This window comes from Aspergillus pseudonomiae, assembly GCF_009193645.1.
Source record: "Aspergillus pseudonomiae strain CBS 119388 unplaced genomic scaffold BDV37scaffold_8, whole genome shotgun sequence".
NCBI classification, from domain to species: Eukaryota; Fungi; Ascomycota; class Eurotiomycetes; order Eurotiales; family Aspergillaceae; genus Aspergillus; species Aspergillus pseudonomiae.
In genome coordinates, this window is record NW_022476000.1 from 159,780 (window position 1) to 177,349 (window position 17,570).

General features: G+C 49.6%; 5 protein-coding genes across 5 annotated transcripts; 2 read left to right on the top strand and 3 right to left on the bottom strand.

Moving 5' to 3' along the window:
• Window positions 1–1,161: 1,161 nt before the first annotated feature.
• BDV37DRAFT_279342 (uncharacterized protein) lies at window positions 1,162–2,197 on the bottom strand (the record flags this gene model as incomplete). Its single annotated transcript, XM_032086314.1, has 4 exons — window positions 1,162–1,356; window positions 1,407–1,693; window positions 1,745–1,908; window positions 1,965–2,197. The coding sequence occupies 4 exons, from the start codon at window positions 2,195–2,197 to the stop codon at window positions 1,162–1,164; spliced, it is 879 nt and encodes a 292-aa protein (XP_031945289.1).
• An 859-nt stretch (window positions 2,198–3,056) lies between these two features.
• BDV37DRAFT_279343 (uncharacterized protein) lies at window positions 3,057–8,090 on the bottom strand (the record flags this gene model as incomplete). The annotated part of the gene is made up of 6 exons (XM_032086315.1): window positions 3,057–3,374; window positions 3,479–3,861; window positions 3,915–4,021; window positions 4,078–4,466; window positions 4,527–4,863; window positions 4,921–8,090. The coding sequence occupies 6 exons, from the start codon at window positions 8,088–8,090 to the stop codon at window positions 3,057–3,059; spliced, it is 4,704 nt and encodes a 1,567-aa protein (XP_031945290.1).
• Window positions 8,091–10,062: 1,972 nt separating this feature from the next.
• On the top strand, window positions 10,063–15,065 carry BDV37DRAFT_206071 (putative Rho guanyl nucleotide exchange factor). The gene is made up of 3 exons (XM_032079923.1): window positions 10,063–12,458; window positions 12,524–14,355; window positions 14,431–15,065. Exons 1-3 carry the CDS (start codon window positions 10,232–10,234, stop codon window positions 14,989–14,991), a joined length of 4,620 nt encoding a protein of 1,539 aa, XP_031945291.1. The 5' UTR covers window positions 10,063–10,231; the 3' UTR covers window positions 14,992–15,065.
• On the top strand, window positions 14,974–15,490 carry BDV37DRAFT_206131 (uncharacterized protein). Its single transcript, XM_032079925.1, has one exon. The coding sequence runs from the start codon at window positions 15,132–15,134 to the stop codon at window positions 15,399–15,401; it is 270 nt and encodes an 89-aa protein (XP_031945292.1). The 5' UTR covers window positions 14,974–15,131; the 3' UTR covers window positions 15,402–15,490.
• On the bottom strand, window positions 15,466–17,560 carry BDV37DRAFT_206073 (tRNA lysidine(34) synthetase). The gene has a single exon (XM_032079924.1). The coding sequence runs from the start codon at window positions 17,325–17,327 to the stop codon at window positions 15,579–15,581; it is 1,749 nt and encodes a 582-aa protein (XP_031945293.1). The 5' UTR covers window positions 17,328–17,560; the 3' UTR covers window positions 15,466–15,578.
• Between the last annotated feature and the right edge of the window lie 10 nt (window positions 17,561–17,570).

Consider the following 17,570-nt stretch of genomic DNA (forward strand, 5'->3'; position numbering starts at 1 on the left):
GCCGGCAATGAACGTCAGACGATTCAAGAACCAGAACCACCTGTCTCAAGATCTTCATATCATTAGCAAAAGAATAATGAAGAAGATTCATATAATTATAGCAAGAGATTGTATTAAAGACCGAAAAACGCAAGTTAAGTTAGGTAGAAACCTACCTCTGTCAGGCGGTCTCTGATGGCCCTTCGGGCCTCGTCGTATGCGTCGGCTTTGATCCTGACGATTCCTCCGCGGCGAGCAAGTTTGCTGACGTATGAAAACCACCGAGGTTAGCGAATCTCCAATATGCCGGTGCAAGTCGTCTATAACAGGGGGTGGGTTTACCGGATGGCCGGTTTCGCTACAGCAATGGTTAGCAACATAAGGTGCCTGTACTGGAATAGGAGATGGAGACTCACTTATACCCATGATGTTATCTCGAATCTTTCTTTTACCGGTGTCTGTTAGTGTATATTAAGGTTGGTTTCGTGGTTGGGTTCAATGTTGGGATTCCACGGCCGGTGAAATCGGTCACTTGGGGAGGTAGAGGGTTAAGACACAGAGTGGTTAACATACCTGCGACGCCGAGCTTGTTGGAATATAAGGTTTCGGGGTATGCGGGTTGTGTCCATGGTTTTGGGTGTCAATGAATGGAGTTGTTGTGGTTAGGATGGGTGGTGTGGTAGGTTCGTGTAGAGAATCTTTAAGTAGACCCCAGGGCCAGAGTAACACCAGTCCCCTGTTTCAGATCATAGTTTCATGCCTATTGGTGAATTCATATCTCTTCAAGCTCACGGGGCTAGTCTTAATGGCGGCAAAATGGAGACTGCGTGTGAGAATCTCATAAGGCAGTGTTGTCAGTCTGCTAGAGCGTTTCTTGGCCGGAAGATCCGTGATGAGTCCAAACTGAGTTTCGAGTGAGTGAGCGAGAGTCATAATGAGAAGAGAGTATGTCCATATGGGATTGAAGTGTGGTGTTGCGTGTCAGAGGAAGGCTTCCCATTCATCGTATATTCCCATCTGAGAAGGAAGACAGTGGTGGATATTCAAGGCAACTGTGGGGAAGACTGGTAGAGTTGAATTTACGTCTGAGTGACGGATATCCACCCTACTGTAAGAGACGCAAGGTTCACATTCCATCGTCATCCACGAGTGCCCATAATTATCATCCTGAAAGCCGTCATCCTAAGCAGGCGTAAATGTCATAAGCTGCAGTGCACGGGTGGCTACGAGTCGTAAGTGGCTTATTTCTAAGTAGACCATCGCATTAGGAGGTCCATTGCGTGCCGGATCAGCCAGAAGATGAGGGCCGAAGATTTCTTTGCGCGTTAGTTCAAGTCGTTGGGGATTCTGAGTTTGAGGGGGGGCCGGGAAAATAACCTAAATGCTGTTAGCGAATATACTAAAGAAACTTGAGGTCTTAAACATACTTCTCGCTGGCGACGTACTGGCATCCCGTTTCTATCACGAACATAAAGTTCGACAGCGCCCTCCACGAGCATCGTATTGCGGTTAAGGCTCCATTTAAGGATGACAACAGCACTAATATCCCCATCACCGCCGACTAGTAAAAGGTTCATATCGTTCATGAGGTCGTCCCATGACTCGCTCCATCCAGACTCTATTACAAAGGATGGAAGACGATCGTTATTTGCCCGAAGGAAGAAATCAGGTTCTTTCTGGGAACCACGATATGGACCTGACTGGAACATGAGCGCTATTAAGATTGAGTAAGGAGCCGGTTGTAGAGAAGTATATGGTAACTTACTTGTACCCACTCGTGCTACGAGTTGGATTTGTTCAAAGCTGGTCAAAACACCGGTGTCCCGCAAGTCAAGTTCACAAAGACGCCACCAATCTTGAACACAGTCATGAATTTCTGTGGACATGACTATGACTCGTAAGACCTTGGTCCAAGAATTATACGTTTTCCTAAGTAAATCAGTGTCAGAAGGGGTCGATGAGAGAGCCAATATGCGTTGACTTACCGCGTCGAGTATCCGTCACGTTTTTGGTTGACCGAGTCTACTGTCTGTTCACCCCACGATGAACTCACCTTTGTGAAAACTAAGATTTGAGGATTCGATGCTTTCTGAATTGCGTTGCGGACGTAAGACTCAAAGCACGACTGATCAGCGAATTTGTCCGCACAAGTAGTAATCATTGTTGGAGGGTCTAAGTTGACACCGCGAGGAAGGTTGGGACTGAGAGGGTACGACATAGTGGGCTGTTGGATCTGGTTCAGAAAATAAAGGAAATGATTAACTGTATTGTGGAGGAAAGATCTACTCCTGTGAGAGAGAGGACACTGTCAAGTAGCTTATCAAGGAAAGTGGGGCGATTTAAATAACCTTAATCGAGAGAGTTAGCTAACTACACCAGAGTATGTATATGAAGGAGAAGTGAAACACACATACACGTGACTAATAGTATCCTTGGTTATACTCGCAATAATTCCTTGATGGGGTTCCTTCAAGATTCTTGACCTTCATGACTAGCTGATGCTTCTCGTACCGCAAACCAGCCACTTTCGGTTGGAGAAATTTCACCTTGTCTCGTGATTCATCAAGCTCATGATTAGTATCGGCCAAAGCAACGGCATGCTCCGGCGAACGCTCTTCAGCCGAGTACTCGTGCCGGACCTGGATTACCGAGCTTTTATCAGATAAGTCATGTCTCCCCGAGAACATCGGTCAGCGCTATACATGCATGAATTCCGACAATGCACCATTGAGCTTCGAGCCTCGCACTCGTGGGTCTAGGGGCTAATGAGTTGTTAGATTATGCAGAATTGAAACGTAATACATTTGATGAAGATATGTTGTCGTCGTTAAAAGCACCCGGAAATCATTCTTTCGTAGTATATTACAACAATCACCCATGATAGGTATCAGAAACAGAAGAAGCATGCATCTAATTTCAGCCAATGCAATGTCCCAGAGCAAGGCCGCCGCGCTGGGGGTCAAGTGTATTATATTTACATGTAGTCGAAAACAGAAGGCTACTCACGCTATAAATGCCCGATTTGTATAGTATGTGGATTGCTGTTTTGTAATAGGTCCCTCCCTTAGAGAGCCGCCTTACTCATCTTTTTGTTCATCGTTGCCATCACCACCTTCTGGGGTTTCCGAGGAAGGTTGGTCCTCCTTGGGTTGTTCGTCAGCGGGAGTGTCGCCCTTCGACAAATCTGGCAACGGGGCTGTTGGTGTTGGTGTGGATTGCACTGGAGGCATTTCAGGGAAGATTTCTTTGAATAAATCTGGCAGAAACCTCTCCAGGCGCTTTTTAGTTTCGGTCCATATCTGTTCCTTGTTGACGTCTTGTGATGGTGGAACCAGATAGCCTCCATCAGCCATGACCAAAAGGATATTCTTGAGACTTTCTGGGATAGCCTCCTCCTACGCCGAAGGTCAGTGGGTTGTGGTGTTTCCTTTCGTTTCTGTCGTTCGGGGGGGGGGGGGAAGGGGGGAACAGAAAGAGAGAATGAGGGGTGATTTCTTACCATACTGTCTCCCTGGCCGCTATTCATCATCCGGTCAAGGATATCGAGTATCTTGAGCCACAGATCGAGCATTCCACTGGGATGCGGAAGTTGATCGAGATAACGTAAGAAAATCTTGCAGACCAAAGTGGCTGCCTGAACCCGGGTCTCGCCCATTCCAAGTGGGTCGGAGTGGAAGACCTCCGGCTTCAGCAGTCGGAGAGATAGTGGGAAGAGAACCTGTTCGAAAATAGCGGTCCACTCCTTCTCATTAGATGAGTTGATGTCAACCGAAAGGAGCGACCGCTGCAAAGTCGACACTGCATTGTGTCGGATGTCCCGGCAAGGGTTAATGCACTGTGTCATCAAAGAATGGAAAATCGGAGACCAATAGGCGGACCAGGCTATCGGTGAACATTAGTGAATATATACAGTGCACTGGAAAATTGTCACAAACCTTCGCCTTCTTCAAGATGCGACTGCTTGATAAGCGCAGGAGCCCGTTGACTTAAATTATAGGTCATATCAATGGCTGTCAATCCACGAGTAACGACTTCATTTTCACTGCTGGTATCTGTCAATTTTTGTTGGTTTCAGTGGTCATGAGAAGGGAGACAAACCTGGACTTTGGCGGCTTAACACCTTTAGCGCGCCGAGAGTGCGCGTCTCGTTGCCGTTCCTCAAGGTAGCCCACACTACCTGCGCTAACGAAATCGTTTGCAAGGCTTACAGCGGATTCATAATTATCCCCAGTGATAATGGGTGGCGTCGTGTTCACAATGGTTTGGAGGAGGCCGAATACGAAAGGGGCGGCCTCTTTGTGCTGATGCAGCCGCTGGAGGATCGACCAGAAATCAGGAGAGATAGTGATTTCATTTCCTAGAAGGCCTGCATTCGAAACGCAACGCGAAAGCCCTTCAATCACAGGAACAGCGACACTTTCCAAAATGTCCTGGTCAAAGCCTGATATTCCGTGGAGAATGACAGGAACCCGCATGAAGGGTTGATCCTAAGACACGGAGTTAGTCAGAATCGGCTCGGGAAAGTCAAGGGCTGGGACCGGCCATACATGGCTCAAGCGTAGCAAATTCAACATATAATAAATGATTCGCGACAAAGCCAGGGAGTGCAAGTTTCTCGCATCTCGCATGAAGGCTTGTAAGGAAGCCAGTAGTCGCTCGCCAACTGCCTCTAGTGTTGTTTGATCACGAAGGGTTAGGATAGTCGCTAGTTCCAGGAGATACATCATTCCAGGGTCGTAGTTTGAGCTGTTAGTGTCGAGCCTGCCATTTGCTGACCTCGACGGTCGTTCCGTTTTTACGACGATGACTGCTGGAGCAGACTCTTCCGGCAGGAGTGTCAATACCGTCTCCACGACTGTGAGAACCGTCGACAAAGGCAGCGACCTAATAGTTCTTATGAGTATGACTATCGTACCGAAAGGGGCGAAAGATATTACTCACTTGATATTAGCCAAAACGTCATTGATCGAACACGCTGTTACACAGTCCACAGTGCAAAGGGTGTTGTCAAGTTCCTCGTCTGACGGCTCCGGGGGATCATCGGCTGCATAACTGGACAGGTAAGATGTAAAAGCAGAGAGTAACCCAGTTTCATTTCCTCGCCCATCACGGTCCACAACTTGTGACGGGGGCTGCAATGGAATCGGAGGTATCTCAAGCTCAGCATTAAGGCTGGTTCCGAACGGCGGAATAAGGGAATTGATGAACAGGTTGCTGAGAATCCGGACAATATACTCCCAGCTTCGTTGCACTGTAGCTTCATTGCCAGCAAGAACCCGGAAGAGAACCACTGTAGCCAGCTGTGCTCGAAAATCCCTTCCGAACTTCACGGCTAGCTCGCTGACCATGACACTCTTCTTCCCGGCTTGTACCTCGGTGTTAAGAGAGGTGCTTGGAGGCTTGTCTGTTGCCAATGTGCTGATGGAAGCAAGACAAAAGACGATGCGGTCAAATGCTTCAGTCAGTCCATAACGAGCAGCTATTTGGGCGCATTGATCAAAGCCAGTGACAACACGAGAATATACAGCATCGTCAGAGGCCGACATAAAGACGTACGAAAGGGTTGCAACAACTGGTTTCCAGGTCGCTTCAAACATTTCTGCGTCATAAAGGTTTGTTTCGCCGATTGCCAGTTCTCCAGCGGTAGTTGACTTTAATAACAGCTCCCGCCATGCAAAGTCGAATGCATGCTTATTGTCATGCTCGTCCGGCAAGATAATCTCGTTCTGCTTAATAGAGTCGTAAATCTCTTGAAGGAACTCGGGAGCGAAGTCTTTTCCTGCGTTGACTCCTCGCAGGTTCTTTGAGAAGTCTGCACAGGACATGCGATTGGCTGATTTGACGTTGGGGTTATAAAGCTCTGTGTTCAGCATGATAATGGCATATGTCAGGATAAACAATGCATCTTTATCAGCAACCTCTGAAGGCTGTGCTTTCTGCATGAACTTCTCTGTAAACGTCGTTATAATTCTCTCAATAAGAGGGGATTCGCCGGGCAAACGGAAGGCACCAAGAAGATCTCTAAGCCCATCAACTACCGTTTTCTCTGAAAAATCGAGGAGATCGACGAATGCATCCAGAAGCTGCTCGTTGTTTCGTTTGGATATGAATTCACCCAGGACTTTCTTCGAGACGCGCGTCGTTTGTCTCAGGAACTTGGCCACCGAAACTGGATCGTCTGGGTTCTGAATGACACCCTGAGCTGCAAGATAAGCGATTCCACCCTTGGGGTCCTCGTTGAATTTCTGGGCGCCATGGATGATGGTTCTCTTCGTTCTACGCTGGCTCCTCAGGAGCTCGATCGGAGGAAAGCCTTCATGGACCGGTTCATCATCCAATCTATCAAATATGAACTGGACGTAACCTAGAAGCGCATCCAAGCAGAGTGGCGGCACATTGGTCGTGCTCCATGTGGCGGAGTCGGGGAACGCACTCCGTGACAGCAACCCGACCATATCCTCGCAAAGGTCTGCCCGGTCAACATCGCAGTCATAGTTAACAAATAGCTCTACCATAAAGCTCGGGATTCTTGCTAACACGCCGATGCTTTCCACCATGGCTTCTCGAGCCTCGGGCTTCCTGGAACCTCCCTCCAGGCCTAGTTTCTGCCTATCCTTCACTGGTACAGGCGTGGATCTTCCACTATTAGCTTGTGAGGGAGAGGGTTTCACCAGCTTAGGCGCCTGTGGCACTCCACTGTAGAGGGCCGGATCAATACCCGGCTCTCTCGGTATCTCAACCCGTGGATGGAGACAGGCGACCAAGTATGAAAGGTATAGTTCTTGCTGGAGTTTCAAGGCGGAGCGACAGGTCAACAGCAACGTACCGGCGACCTTAAGAGACCCGGTTAGTATCGGCATGCTCTCGGATCGGACCAGTTGGAAGAGGTGCCGGCAGAGATCATTCTGAGCTAACGTAGCTAAGCTAGGATGCCTGGCAATAGAAGGGCCCGCGACTTCCAGAGCCACATCAATAATTCTTAGGGCCATAACTCTCATCGGGTCTGTATGTTGCCGGTTATGGGGATCCAAAAGGTCGATCAGCACACGGAATAGCTCCTTGATAGACGCTAGTGAATACGGCTTGACTTCATCCCCGAGGTCGTCCTGTGGGTTGGGGGGAGCTGTAACCGCAGTTCCACTAAGCTCTTGCTCTAAAGGTTCATCCCCGCTGCTGCGTTCACGGTCTGGTGTCGCAGTGTCCGCGCCCATGGCGGAAAGATGCTGGGAGGTGACTGTGTTCCCATCGACAGAAGGGTCCATTTTGAGATTGGTCGGCTCACTATCGCCCACAGCCGGGTTCAGAACATCCACACCGGTTGGTATGTCTAAGTGCGATAGTCGCATAAAGAGAACCTGACACATGTTGACCATCGCCATCTCAGCCGATCTTCGCAGGACTTCCGACAGGCGGACTTGGCAGCACATGCTTAGGCCGGTCTCCATCATTTCGCAGACACTCTCATCACCAAGTAAGTCCCCCTCCGGCCGAGACAAAATACCCTCCATCAATTTTAAGATCCTCAGGAGGACGATTTCATCCGCAGCGGAGTCACTGGCTTCGAATCGACAATGGGTGATTGCGGCGGACAGGAGCTGCATCGCCATGGACAGTCGCGGAGAGTCCTGGCTAATAATGTTATAGGCAAAGAACTTGGTCAGCGCGACCAATGCCAGAGAGGTAATTGCGGCAGAGGTCGACGAGGAACGAATCACTTGTAGGAATGGATGCAGCAAAGCGGGTGTGTCAAAGGTCCTAATGTCTCTGCAATCCTTCAGATCACTCCGTAGTCGTGAAAATGCAGATATGAGTGGATTGTCCTGCATGCTCTTGCCTTTCTTTCCCCGCAGACCCCATCGATTCGCCAGAGCGTGATCTTCATCGACGGCCGACGGCCTAGACTTGGGGCGAGACGTTGAAGCACCATTGCGGGGGCTAGGGGGAGCAGATGTGTCGCGATCGTAGACTCGAGAGGCTGCACCGCCGCCTAATATGGCCGACACTGACGAATGAGCCCAGCGAGCATGTTTGCGCATAGCCGAGGTGACGGTGATACATTCTGTAGTCACCAACGCGACCGGATCAACCGCAATGGGCAAAGAGGAGGACATGTCGGTCGTAGGGGAAGGCAAAGAGGTGGGGGGGAATGAGCGAATGGCGGGATTCAGGTTACCCAACGAGCGAGCAATATTAGAACATGGCCCTTCCCCTTGTTGAGACGAAAGGAAAGACAGGGAGACTGGGGGCGTCGAGATCAAAGTCAAGCGGAACACAACAACATGTCTTCTTTTGCTTGCTCCGGGCGGAGTTGACCTGCTTACCTGATCCGGTTTAGTGGGGGCATGGGCAGCACTCAACTTAGTAGTTATTGCTCTACTAGTAGTAGCCTAAGCCTTTGGGCCTCCGGGGTATGGTAATGATCAATATTTCCGGTACGGGGACTGGAAGGCATGGTTGGTTGGGTACCAACTCAATACCATAGCGTAACCTTAACTCGTCCTTTTGATTACTGAAGGTTTAGTATTCAAGTGATGATAGATCGGTAACTACCTTACTACTTGAGGTAGCATAGGTTAGATAATAGTACCTACCTAATTAACCTGGTACCTAAGTAGATACCTCTCTAAACTATGATTGACTTTCGGTAACTTCATATTATCTGATCGCTAGTAGATAGTCGCTAGAGTAACTTCCGTCATTTCTAATTCGGGACTACATAAATGCAAGGGGAAGGACGAGCAACCAGTGCGAATAGGAGGTAATTTGTTCTTAATCAACTGGTTAAGATAGAACAAAGTGATATGTACCTACTGCCCTTACTTGAGTGCCCGTGAGCTCCTAAAGAAAACATCCCGATCGGGTTGGCGGATCAGTTATCAGATTTCCTTGTACGTACCCAATTTCATGAGTGTTTGTTACAAATGCTGTTTGAAAATAAATAATAAAAAAATTAAAAATTAAAAAGAAAAAATCCGATTGAACAACAAGGGACTAGCGGGATGGATCTGGGATAATCGGGATCTTATCCATGGTTGAGTCCAGGCGGTGAAGGGCGAAGAGTTAAATCGATGCTAAATCGGATTAGAGCTTCAGTTCTCCACACTTCAAGAAGATGCCTAAACAACTCCATCAAGCTTAGTTTTGGGTTTCAACATTCGCTTGTTTCTGACTCATTCCTTGCAGACTATCGATTTCTATCTGTGAACTTTACTTTTATGTATTTTTTTTTTGAAGATTAATCGGCGCTGGACTGGGTAAGTGGTGAAGTATCAAAGAAGGGTCAACACGTGTCCGAGGGTGAGTTGATAGGGAGTTGTTTATCGATGAGGGGAAACTAACTAGTAGTCCATTTCTTTTTCCTCTTTCTCTCGAATTCCACCTAAAAGCAATCGTCAGCTGTTGTGTGTATTTAAGAAAAAATAAAATTGATTGGTTTCGTTTGGATTGAAATAGAAATCTACGTTTTTATCGTCAAACCCATCCGTTTACCTGAGCTGAGAGGTAAGTGGAAATGAAAATAATTTGATTGTTTATGATTATTATTTGCAGCACTCTCTAGGGGAGAAGGGAAAAAAACCTCCCCCGCGCGCAGGGCGAGAGAACCCACTTCAACTCTCACGCTCGCTCTCCCCCCGTGGCCCCGACTAGTCGATTCAGCTTGCGACTTTCCCCTCCCTCGTCACTTTTACCCCCCTCCAGGTCTGCATATGATTTCGGTCGCTAACGTTTGATGTGCGCAAATCACCTGCAGCTTTCCTTACACTTGTCTCTCCAACAACCACTGTATCTACTAGTCCCGACTCACCTCGCACATAAACAACAACCCCTCGGTCTCATGAGCCCGTGTGGGTTGCGCCAACGAAGAAACGCGTCCTGCGATTATCACCTCACTCTGCTTTCCCATGGAGGGTAATCCTTCACTTCCTCTGTGGACTGCATGAGGGCCATCGTTCGCTACTGTGATTTTCCTTTGCGACTTGATTATTATGTCTGCTGCCCAGTGTCGCTTTCTCTTTCTCTAGACGACTAGGACTGGGTGCAACTCTCACTAATTTGGTGTCATTCTTTGAAACCGCTTCGGTCTTTTACTTAGTGACTTATATTTTGTAAATCGCGGACTCTCGTTCTTTACTCGCTTTTTTTTTCTTTCTTAATCGACTGGTTTAATTTATCGACCTTCACTTCTTCTATCTCCTGCCTCGTACTTTCCAATACCCCGTTGCGCGCGATCTCGGCTTCCTCAACCGCCGCCATGGCGACCGTGACCAACGCCCCATCGGACCTGCCATTAGAGCAACTTACCCTCTACCAGGCCTCCGATCCGTACCTGTCGTCCATATTCGTCTTCTATGGCCCCGTCGCAACGGCAAATGCCACCGTCAGCAGCTCGCGCATCCAGGCGCATATCTTGACCCCTGCAGGCTTCCAGAGCTATCCGCGAATTACCATTTCACCCGCCGCGCCGTTATATGCCGCAGTCAATCATCTACCCCGCGAGAAACAAGGCGACGAGGTGTGTCGAGGTCTTGCTGTCAGTATGTTGAAGTACTTCGCAGAGCTGTCCGAGCCCGCCAAGGAGTGCTTGCAAGCGATAGCACGTGCGGGGAAAGCAGCTGGAAATCTCCCCAAGATGTTTGATGAGATGCATGCGGCGGATCTGGCGAATCGCATGGTAAAGGTGGAACATACATCAGACATACTTCGCGATATTCGGGGCGCTTTCCAAGAACGCAAGGTTCCATGGGTTGACATCGACGTTTTGCTTCCGCCGGGGACTATCCAGCCTCATTCGCGGCCCGACAACGATGTTCTTGACGACGACAATGCCGATATCGAGGATACTCCAGATCTTCAGTACGGGCAATATACGTCTCTTATCCGCGGCTTGGGGGCGCCGATGTTCCTGCCAACGTCGCGGCTAAAACGAGCGCCATCGCAACCCACGAATGTGAGCAAGTCTAGAGTGTTCACCAAAAGCCAGAAACAGGACTTCCGTCTAAAGATGTGTGAATTTGTGGATACGGAGGAGAGATATGTGAATAAACTTTATACTCTTGTGCGCCATGTGGCGGAGGAGTATCGGTTGAAAGCTCAAGGAAGAGCGCCATCGAGTACGAGCCCTGACGAGGCTGCTCTAGCCACTCTATTTCCCCCCTGTCTGAATGAGATTCTCGACGTCAATATGGGATTTCTGGAAGTGATACGTCAGGTACTTGAAGAAACGGAGAAAGAGGCCATTGAAGATATCACAATCGATACGGAACTCTTATCATCTGTATCGCAACGACATTCAGTGAAGGAAGGGGGAGATGCAGTTGGGGCAGTCGCCTTCGCGCACGCCCTCATTGAGTGGTTCCCCCGATTCTCTGATCCTTATGCGGACTATATGCGCGCCCATACAGGATTTACCCAAACGCTTAATTCGTTCATGCGGGACAAACAATCCAGCTTTTCGAGGCGTGTTCATGACACCGGGGAGCAATTACTACGGTCACTGCTGATGGAACCTGTCCAACGTTTACCCCGCTACAGTCTCTTAATCGACACGATGACAAGCAGTCTTCCTTTAATACACCCCGCCGTCCGACCATTCCTGAAAGCGCGAGACATCATCAAGGACATATGTTCGCTAGACGATCCTTCATCGACGAACCATGATCAAAGTTTCCGCCGACTAAAGGAGTTAGTCGATGGCTGGCCATCAACCATATTGCCAACTGGTCGTCTGATAACAGCTGTCGATTTCTATGAACTATCACCGCCCTATCAGCTAGACAATCCGGCCCCTGATCCTACCGCTGGCATTATGTTAATATACAAGAACTGCCTGGTACTGCTATCAAAAGTCCCTGGCAGCAAGACAACAGCGCGTGGTCTGTTGACCGAGTTGGACAACGCAGCATCAGCTGCCAACGGCCCGGGTAGCTCATTACCTTCAACCGATATCCGTGTTGTGCAGGTATATGATCTCCACACTGTACGTTGCATGCAATCCACGTGCGGGCGCATCTTGTTCCTGTCACCTACATCGGTGAAGTCGCGTCCAAATCAAAATACAACGGTTGATCTTCTGGCCTTGGAGCCGGCTTCCATGTATGAGGGCCGGGCTAGCAGAGTGATTGAAGAGATTGTGAAGGCAAAAATCGAGGGCAGGTTCTCCGAGAGTGAGCGAGAAAGCGGCAAATGGTCTCTCCGGAGTCCCACTGGAACTGTTGGAAATATCGGTATCTTGGCATGTGTGTTCGAGGAGGAACCGAGTGTTGCAGTGAATCGAACCGGTCTGTCGAAAGTACGGGTTGAGTTTGATACCCCAAAACCGCTCCGCAGCAAGCTGTTGAACAGCCCAGATTTGGAGGTGATTGTTTCTGTATCTTTGTCGAGTGAAGACCAGTATCGGGTGGACATAGACTCAGTAGTTGGCATCGCTTCGTCAGATATTGTTACAGTGGATAGCTTTGTTCCTGTGCTCTCCAAACGCCGTAAGTATACAGCAATGAAGAGCACCCCATTTGTGCGAGTATTGGTCTTTCGCTGACGGTTGTAGTCCTGAACTTGCTTCTGCCGTTGCATGGCACCCAAAACCGGACCATGACTGAGTCAATTGTTCTCTCCAATTTTGACATACTTCGCTACCTTTCGGGCCATCTCATGGCGCAGCTCAAGGTCCCTCGTACCTTTCGCCCTCCGTCGCCCTCAAAACTGCTCTCTAGTCTTCTGGGTGGAAGTCAATCAAGAGAAGGCACACCAACCGTCAAGGCACCGACTTCCGCAACGCTATTGGGTGAATTCCCCAAGATGCCACCCCCACGATCCAGCGTCTCACGTTCCAATACACTACCTTCGGTTTTCCCAGGCAAAGAAGAGAAGAAGGAAGACCCCCTACCCAAGATTTCCGTTGTTGGAACAACGTCTTTGAAAGGCTCAGAAAGCCCGTTCAGTGTCTTGGAACAAAGCTTTGCTGCGTACGTCCTCTCCCTTCAGTCCCGCAGTGGAAACATCGTTGGACGGACACTTCGGGGGAGAGACAACGTTGATCGAGCTGCAGTCAATGAGCTGTATAATGTCTTGTTAGAAGATCCTGGACAAATCCAGGCAGCAGCCGAAGTACCCGTCGACACACTTTTCGTAGCCTTCGAGACGTTCATGGCAAACGCATGGCAGGAGCAGATGGGCCCAGTACTGGAATCCTCGTCATTAAAGTCACTTCAAAATCAGTTCGACACCATGTATCCCCGCGAATTCGAAGAAAATTTCCGGAAATCCATTGGGGAGATGAGTCCACAGAATCGTCGCGCTTTAGCTTCAATAGTGCGATTACTTGCAGAATTACTTGATGCCTCTGGAAACGACGGTGACCGAGGTGCTCTAACGGCCGCTTTTGCAGAGATTCTAACAGCCGACGGAGATCCGATGCAGCACATTTCCCTCTTGGATCGATTGGTTGACGATTTCGATAACCTGTTCGACGAATTCATTCCTGGGGGGGCATCGTTGGAAGGTATTTTAAACTGCGATCAAAGTAAACCCGCCTCGCAAACGATCGGCTCAATAAGCTCCAACGCGTCGTCCTTCCGAAAGCGTTTTGGTTTCAGTTTGCACCGAGAGAATCAACGATCAGAGGGGGAGAGCAAGGTCTCGTCGATCTTAAGGACATTAAGCAAAAGCAAAGGCTCTGGTGACTCAGAGCCCGGCACTCCGAGAGGCTCTTTGCTACGCTCAAGATCCATAGACATCGACACGAGCCTAGGCCATCTCCTGCGGCCTGGTTCGCGTGACCGTCCCGGGGCGTCTACATCACAAGAATATCTTCGAAGGCCAGGGAGCTCCCAGGAGGAAACAGCATCTTTGTCCTCAATTCGAGAAATGCCAACTAATGGAGTGGTGAAAGTGCGGAGAAAGAGGAGAAGCTCTCTGTCAGACCTGAGACCTGGTACAGCATCAACGGAGACGTCAGCCGTATCTCCGGGGCAGGAAGAGAGGCCTACCACAGCAGGGTCGTCCTCCGACGTAGTTACCCCAACCAAACAGATTCGCCCACAAACCAGCCACAGCTCAGGCTCTACGCAGCGAAGCACCTCCCCAACTAAGAGCGGCTCACCTACTCGGATGACTTCGCCCAGCCGACGATCACCGACGCGGCCTGCCACTCCCAGCCGAAAAGAAAATATTGACCCAAAACTATCACAGGTTGAGCGTGGAGCCTCCTTGCGGAAGAAAGGAGATGCAACGGCATCACCTACGCAAGACTCGAAGAGAAGGTCACGAGCAACCAGCGTACCCTCATCAAGGGCGCCTGGGTTGAAGGAGCGGCCAGTCGCTGTTAACGGCGCATCGGTACAGAAGCCGCAAAAGTTGCGGATGCAGAGTCCACAGAAGGTACACGGCTTTTATTTTTCTCTTTTTTATTGTTCTTTTCTCTAAGAAAGCTACTAATTCAAATGGTAATAACAGCTTCGAGATCGTCTTCAGAATGAAAAGAAGGCTCAGAGTGCGGCACAGCTGGGGCTCAAGGATGAACTGTACCTTATCGGTGAAGAATTACGAGCGCTCAAGATCGCTCCACCACAGCAAACCAGACATGCAAGACAAGGTTCTGAACATTTGGATGAACCTTTCTCGCCAACAAACAATGCGGCCCTCGTATCGCGTGTTCGTCACCTCGAGGCGCGTTTCGATACGCTATCTTCAGAGTTCAACAGTCGGACATCTGCCATTGAGAAAGACTTGGAGTCATCTCTCGTGGTTAGCGAGAAACGAGCTAAGAAGCTTGACGAGCTATATCGTGAAGCCAGCGCCGAGAATGAAGCCCTTTACGACCGGTTCAACTCGGAGCTGAGCAAGGTTGCGAAAGACGTGCGAGCAGGAGATGCTGAAGATGCCCTCAAATCCCAGCTCTCTGCAGCGTTAGAGGAGATTGGCCGATTGAAAAAAGAAAATTTCCGACTGAAACGAGAGGTTGGAGGCCTGAGAGCTCAGCAAGCCGCGGTGGCTTTACTGAAGGCGAGTGAATGACGATCAAATTATGCCTCTAGACTCGAAAGTATACTTCTTTACCTCTTACCTGCTCTTTTTCGAAAATCAAAATCGGTTGGACACGAGTTACACGCATTTACTTTAAGACAGACGTTCCTTTTCCTCTTTTTCACTACTTTATGCTCGATTACTGTTGGTCTACGGCGTCAACGCAGCCTTTGAATATGTCCAGGGAGAAATACGACTGCTCGGTATGGGGATTCGGTTGGAGAGGTCCAGGAAAGTCACTTTCTGCTTCCATTCTTTCGTACAGCATCTTCCTTACTATGTTGATAAATGCTCTCTTTCTTTTTATGTCGGAGTCGATGCAGATCTTCTTGGCTATTTTCATGTATCCCATGTCTTCGTTCTTTTTGCTTGTCCACTTTTGGCCACTTCAATTGCACTGAGATAGCGTAGCCATAGGAGTTTACATGTCGGTCATTTTTTATTTCCTTTCTTACTTTGTCTTTTTCTTTCTGTGTCCTTCAGTTACTATCTTTACTTCACTTGTACTCCTCCTGTCTTGTCACCTTCACTATGTCATATTTCACTCTCCTTCTATAATGTAGTATAACTCCAATAGCTTACAGCCAGCCCATCAATTTCACCGGCTCGTTGTCCAGCATCTTATACATCCACTCCCACCGTAATCTCCCGGGCATCTGTAAAGACTCCCACATCCCAGGAAACCACAAATCCAACGTCGGCAACCCCACGGGCAAGTCATACTCAAGTCCACAAGAACCCTTCTCAACTACCACCATGGGAAGAGTAAACCGAGTCTGTCCGGGCGCTTCATGTCCAAGCTGATCCAACACTCCAACCAACGCAGGGTCCATCTTCTTTTTCTTCTTCTCCGAGCGCCCTCCCCGCTCATCAATAACCCTTCGAATCACCTGAAGATCCGATGGCTGAAATGGACGGACAAGTAAGGATATCACCTCCCCTTTGGAAGTATCTTGAGCCACCTCAACCCCAGCTCCACGGGAACCCTGTTCGGGGACAATACCAAACCGAAACCAGAACCGATTATCCCAAAGCCTCCAGGACGTATAGCCCGCCGGAAGCCCTGAAATCGGAACCTCAACCCGCAGAGTAGGCAACCGGTTCCGCATGAACGGTTGGCGGGATAAGAGCCAGGTATTGCCACCCTCGACACTCTGATCTGCTTCATCTCGGTTTCCCTTGGTGTTCATGGGTTGGAACATTACCCCACCCAGCGTGAACGGTTTCCTTTGTTTAGGGTCCGGCTGGTCCTGGGGTGGAAACACAAGGTCCGTGAAGGACTCGAAACTGCGGAGAGGGAAGTGATTCTCGGGGAATGGGGCAAGGAGGTCGGTTATTCGGCGGAGGGTGAGGCATTTGATCTGGTGGGTTCTTTGGTTTGCTTTGTCGTTGTCTTTGGGTTTGGGTTTGGTGTTGTTGGTGGCTGTGTTGAGGAAGGAGGTTGGGTCTATTGGTGTTGAAGGGAAGGTGAGGGTGATTGTTCCGGCGGGGAGATTTAGATGGTTGATCTTGCAGAAGGTGAGGAGGGTGTTTGAGAGGGATGTTGAGTTCCGGAGGAGGGATTGGCTTGAGTTGATCAGAGATAGAATAGAAGGGCCTTGGAGGGCCTTTGGGAGTTTGTTCTCAGCCAGGAGGCTGCGGATTGCGTTGCGGGGGGTTAAGGTTGGGTCGAAATTGGTAGGGTCAGAGACGTAGGGGATGTTGTTTTCGTGGCAGGTTGCTAGAAGGCTAGACTTAGGGAAGGAGAGGAGGGGACGACAGATGAGGATTCCGCCTGTTGAGACGGTGGTGTCGTTTCTCGGCTGTTGAGGTCCGGACGGGATCGTGTATGATGACCCGCTCTCAGAGACGCCGTAGATACCGTGGCATTCGGGGATGCGTGTCACTTGGGGGATGCCTGCTAGGCCGGCGCCTTTGGCTCCGGTGCAGAGACGCCAGAGTGTCGTCTCGACGGTGTCGTCTTGGTGGTGACCCATTAGAAGGGCTTCGATCTGGTGGTCTCGACATGCTTTGCCCAGCGCTTGGAAACGGAGTCTGCGGGCATGCGTCTCGAACGCGGTCACTTTGGATGGTGACCTAGTGTTTTCAGGCCAGGTCAGTTCGAGAATCTCAGATTTGATTCCTGGTGTTTTGGTTAGCGTTGGTTTGGTATTGAGTGATAGGGCGTATAAAGGAGCATAGATACCGATGTCTTGAAGCCATTGTGAGACCATGTTAGCTTCGCGGGTGCTCTCTTCTCTCGCTTTGTGGTCGACGACGAATGCTGTGACGGATATATCATTCGGTCGACTCTTTTCCCATTGTTTACTGAGATATGCTAACGCCATGGAGTCTGCGCCGCCACTGACTGCCAGACCTACAGATTATCAGCATGAGAATCTAGCGCTCCTACGCTTGGGTGCCTTTCGGCGATATCAACATACCCAATCGGCGCGGGAAGGGCCGCGACAATCGGGAGCCGAGCCATACTCGCTGGAAGGATTCCAGGGATTGCGAGGCACTTATTGCTTGTGTACCAGTATGACGCCTGAGAGAGGACGCCGCCATAGATTCACTGACTATTTCATTCG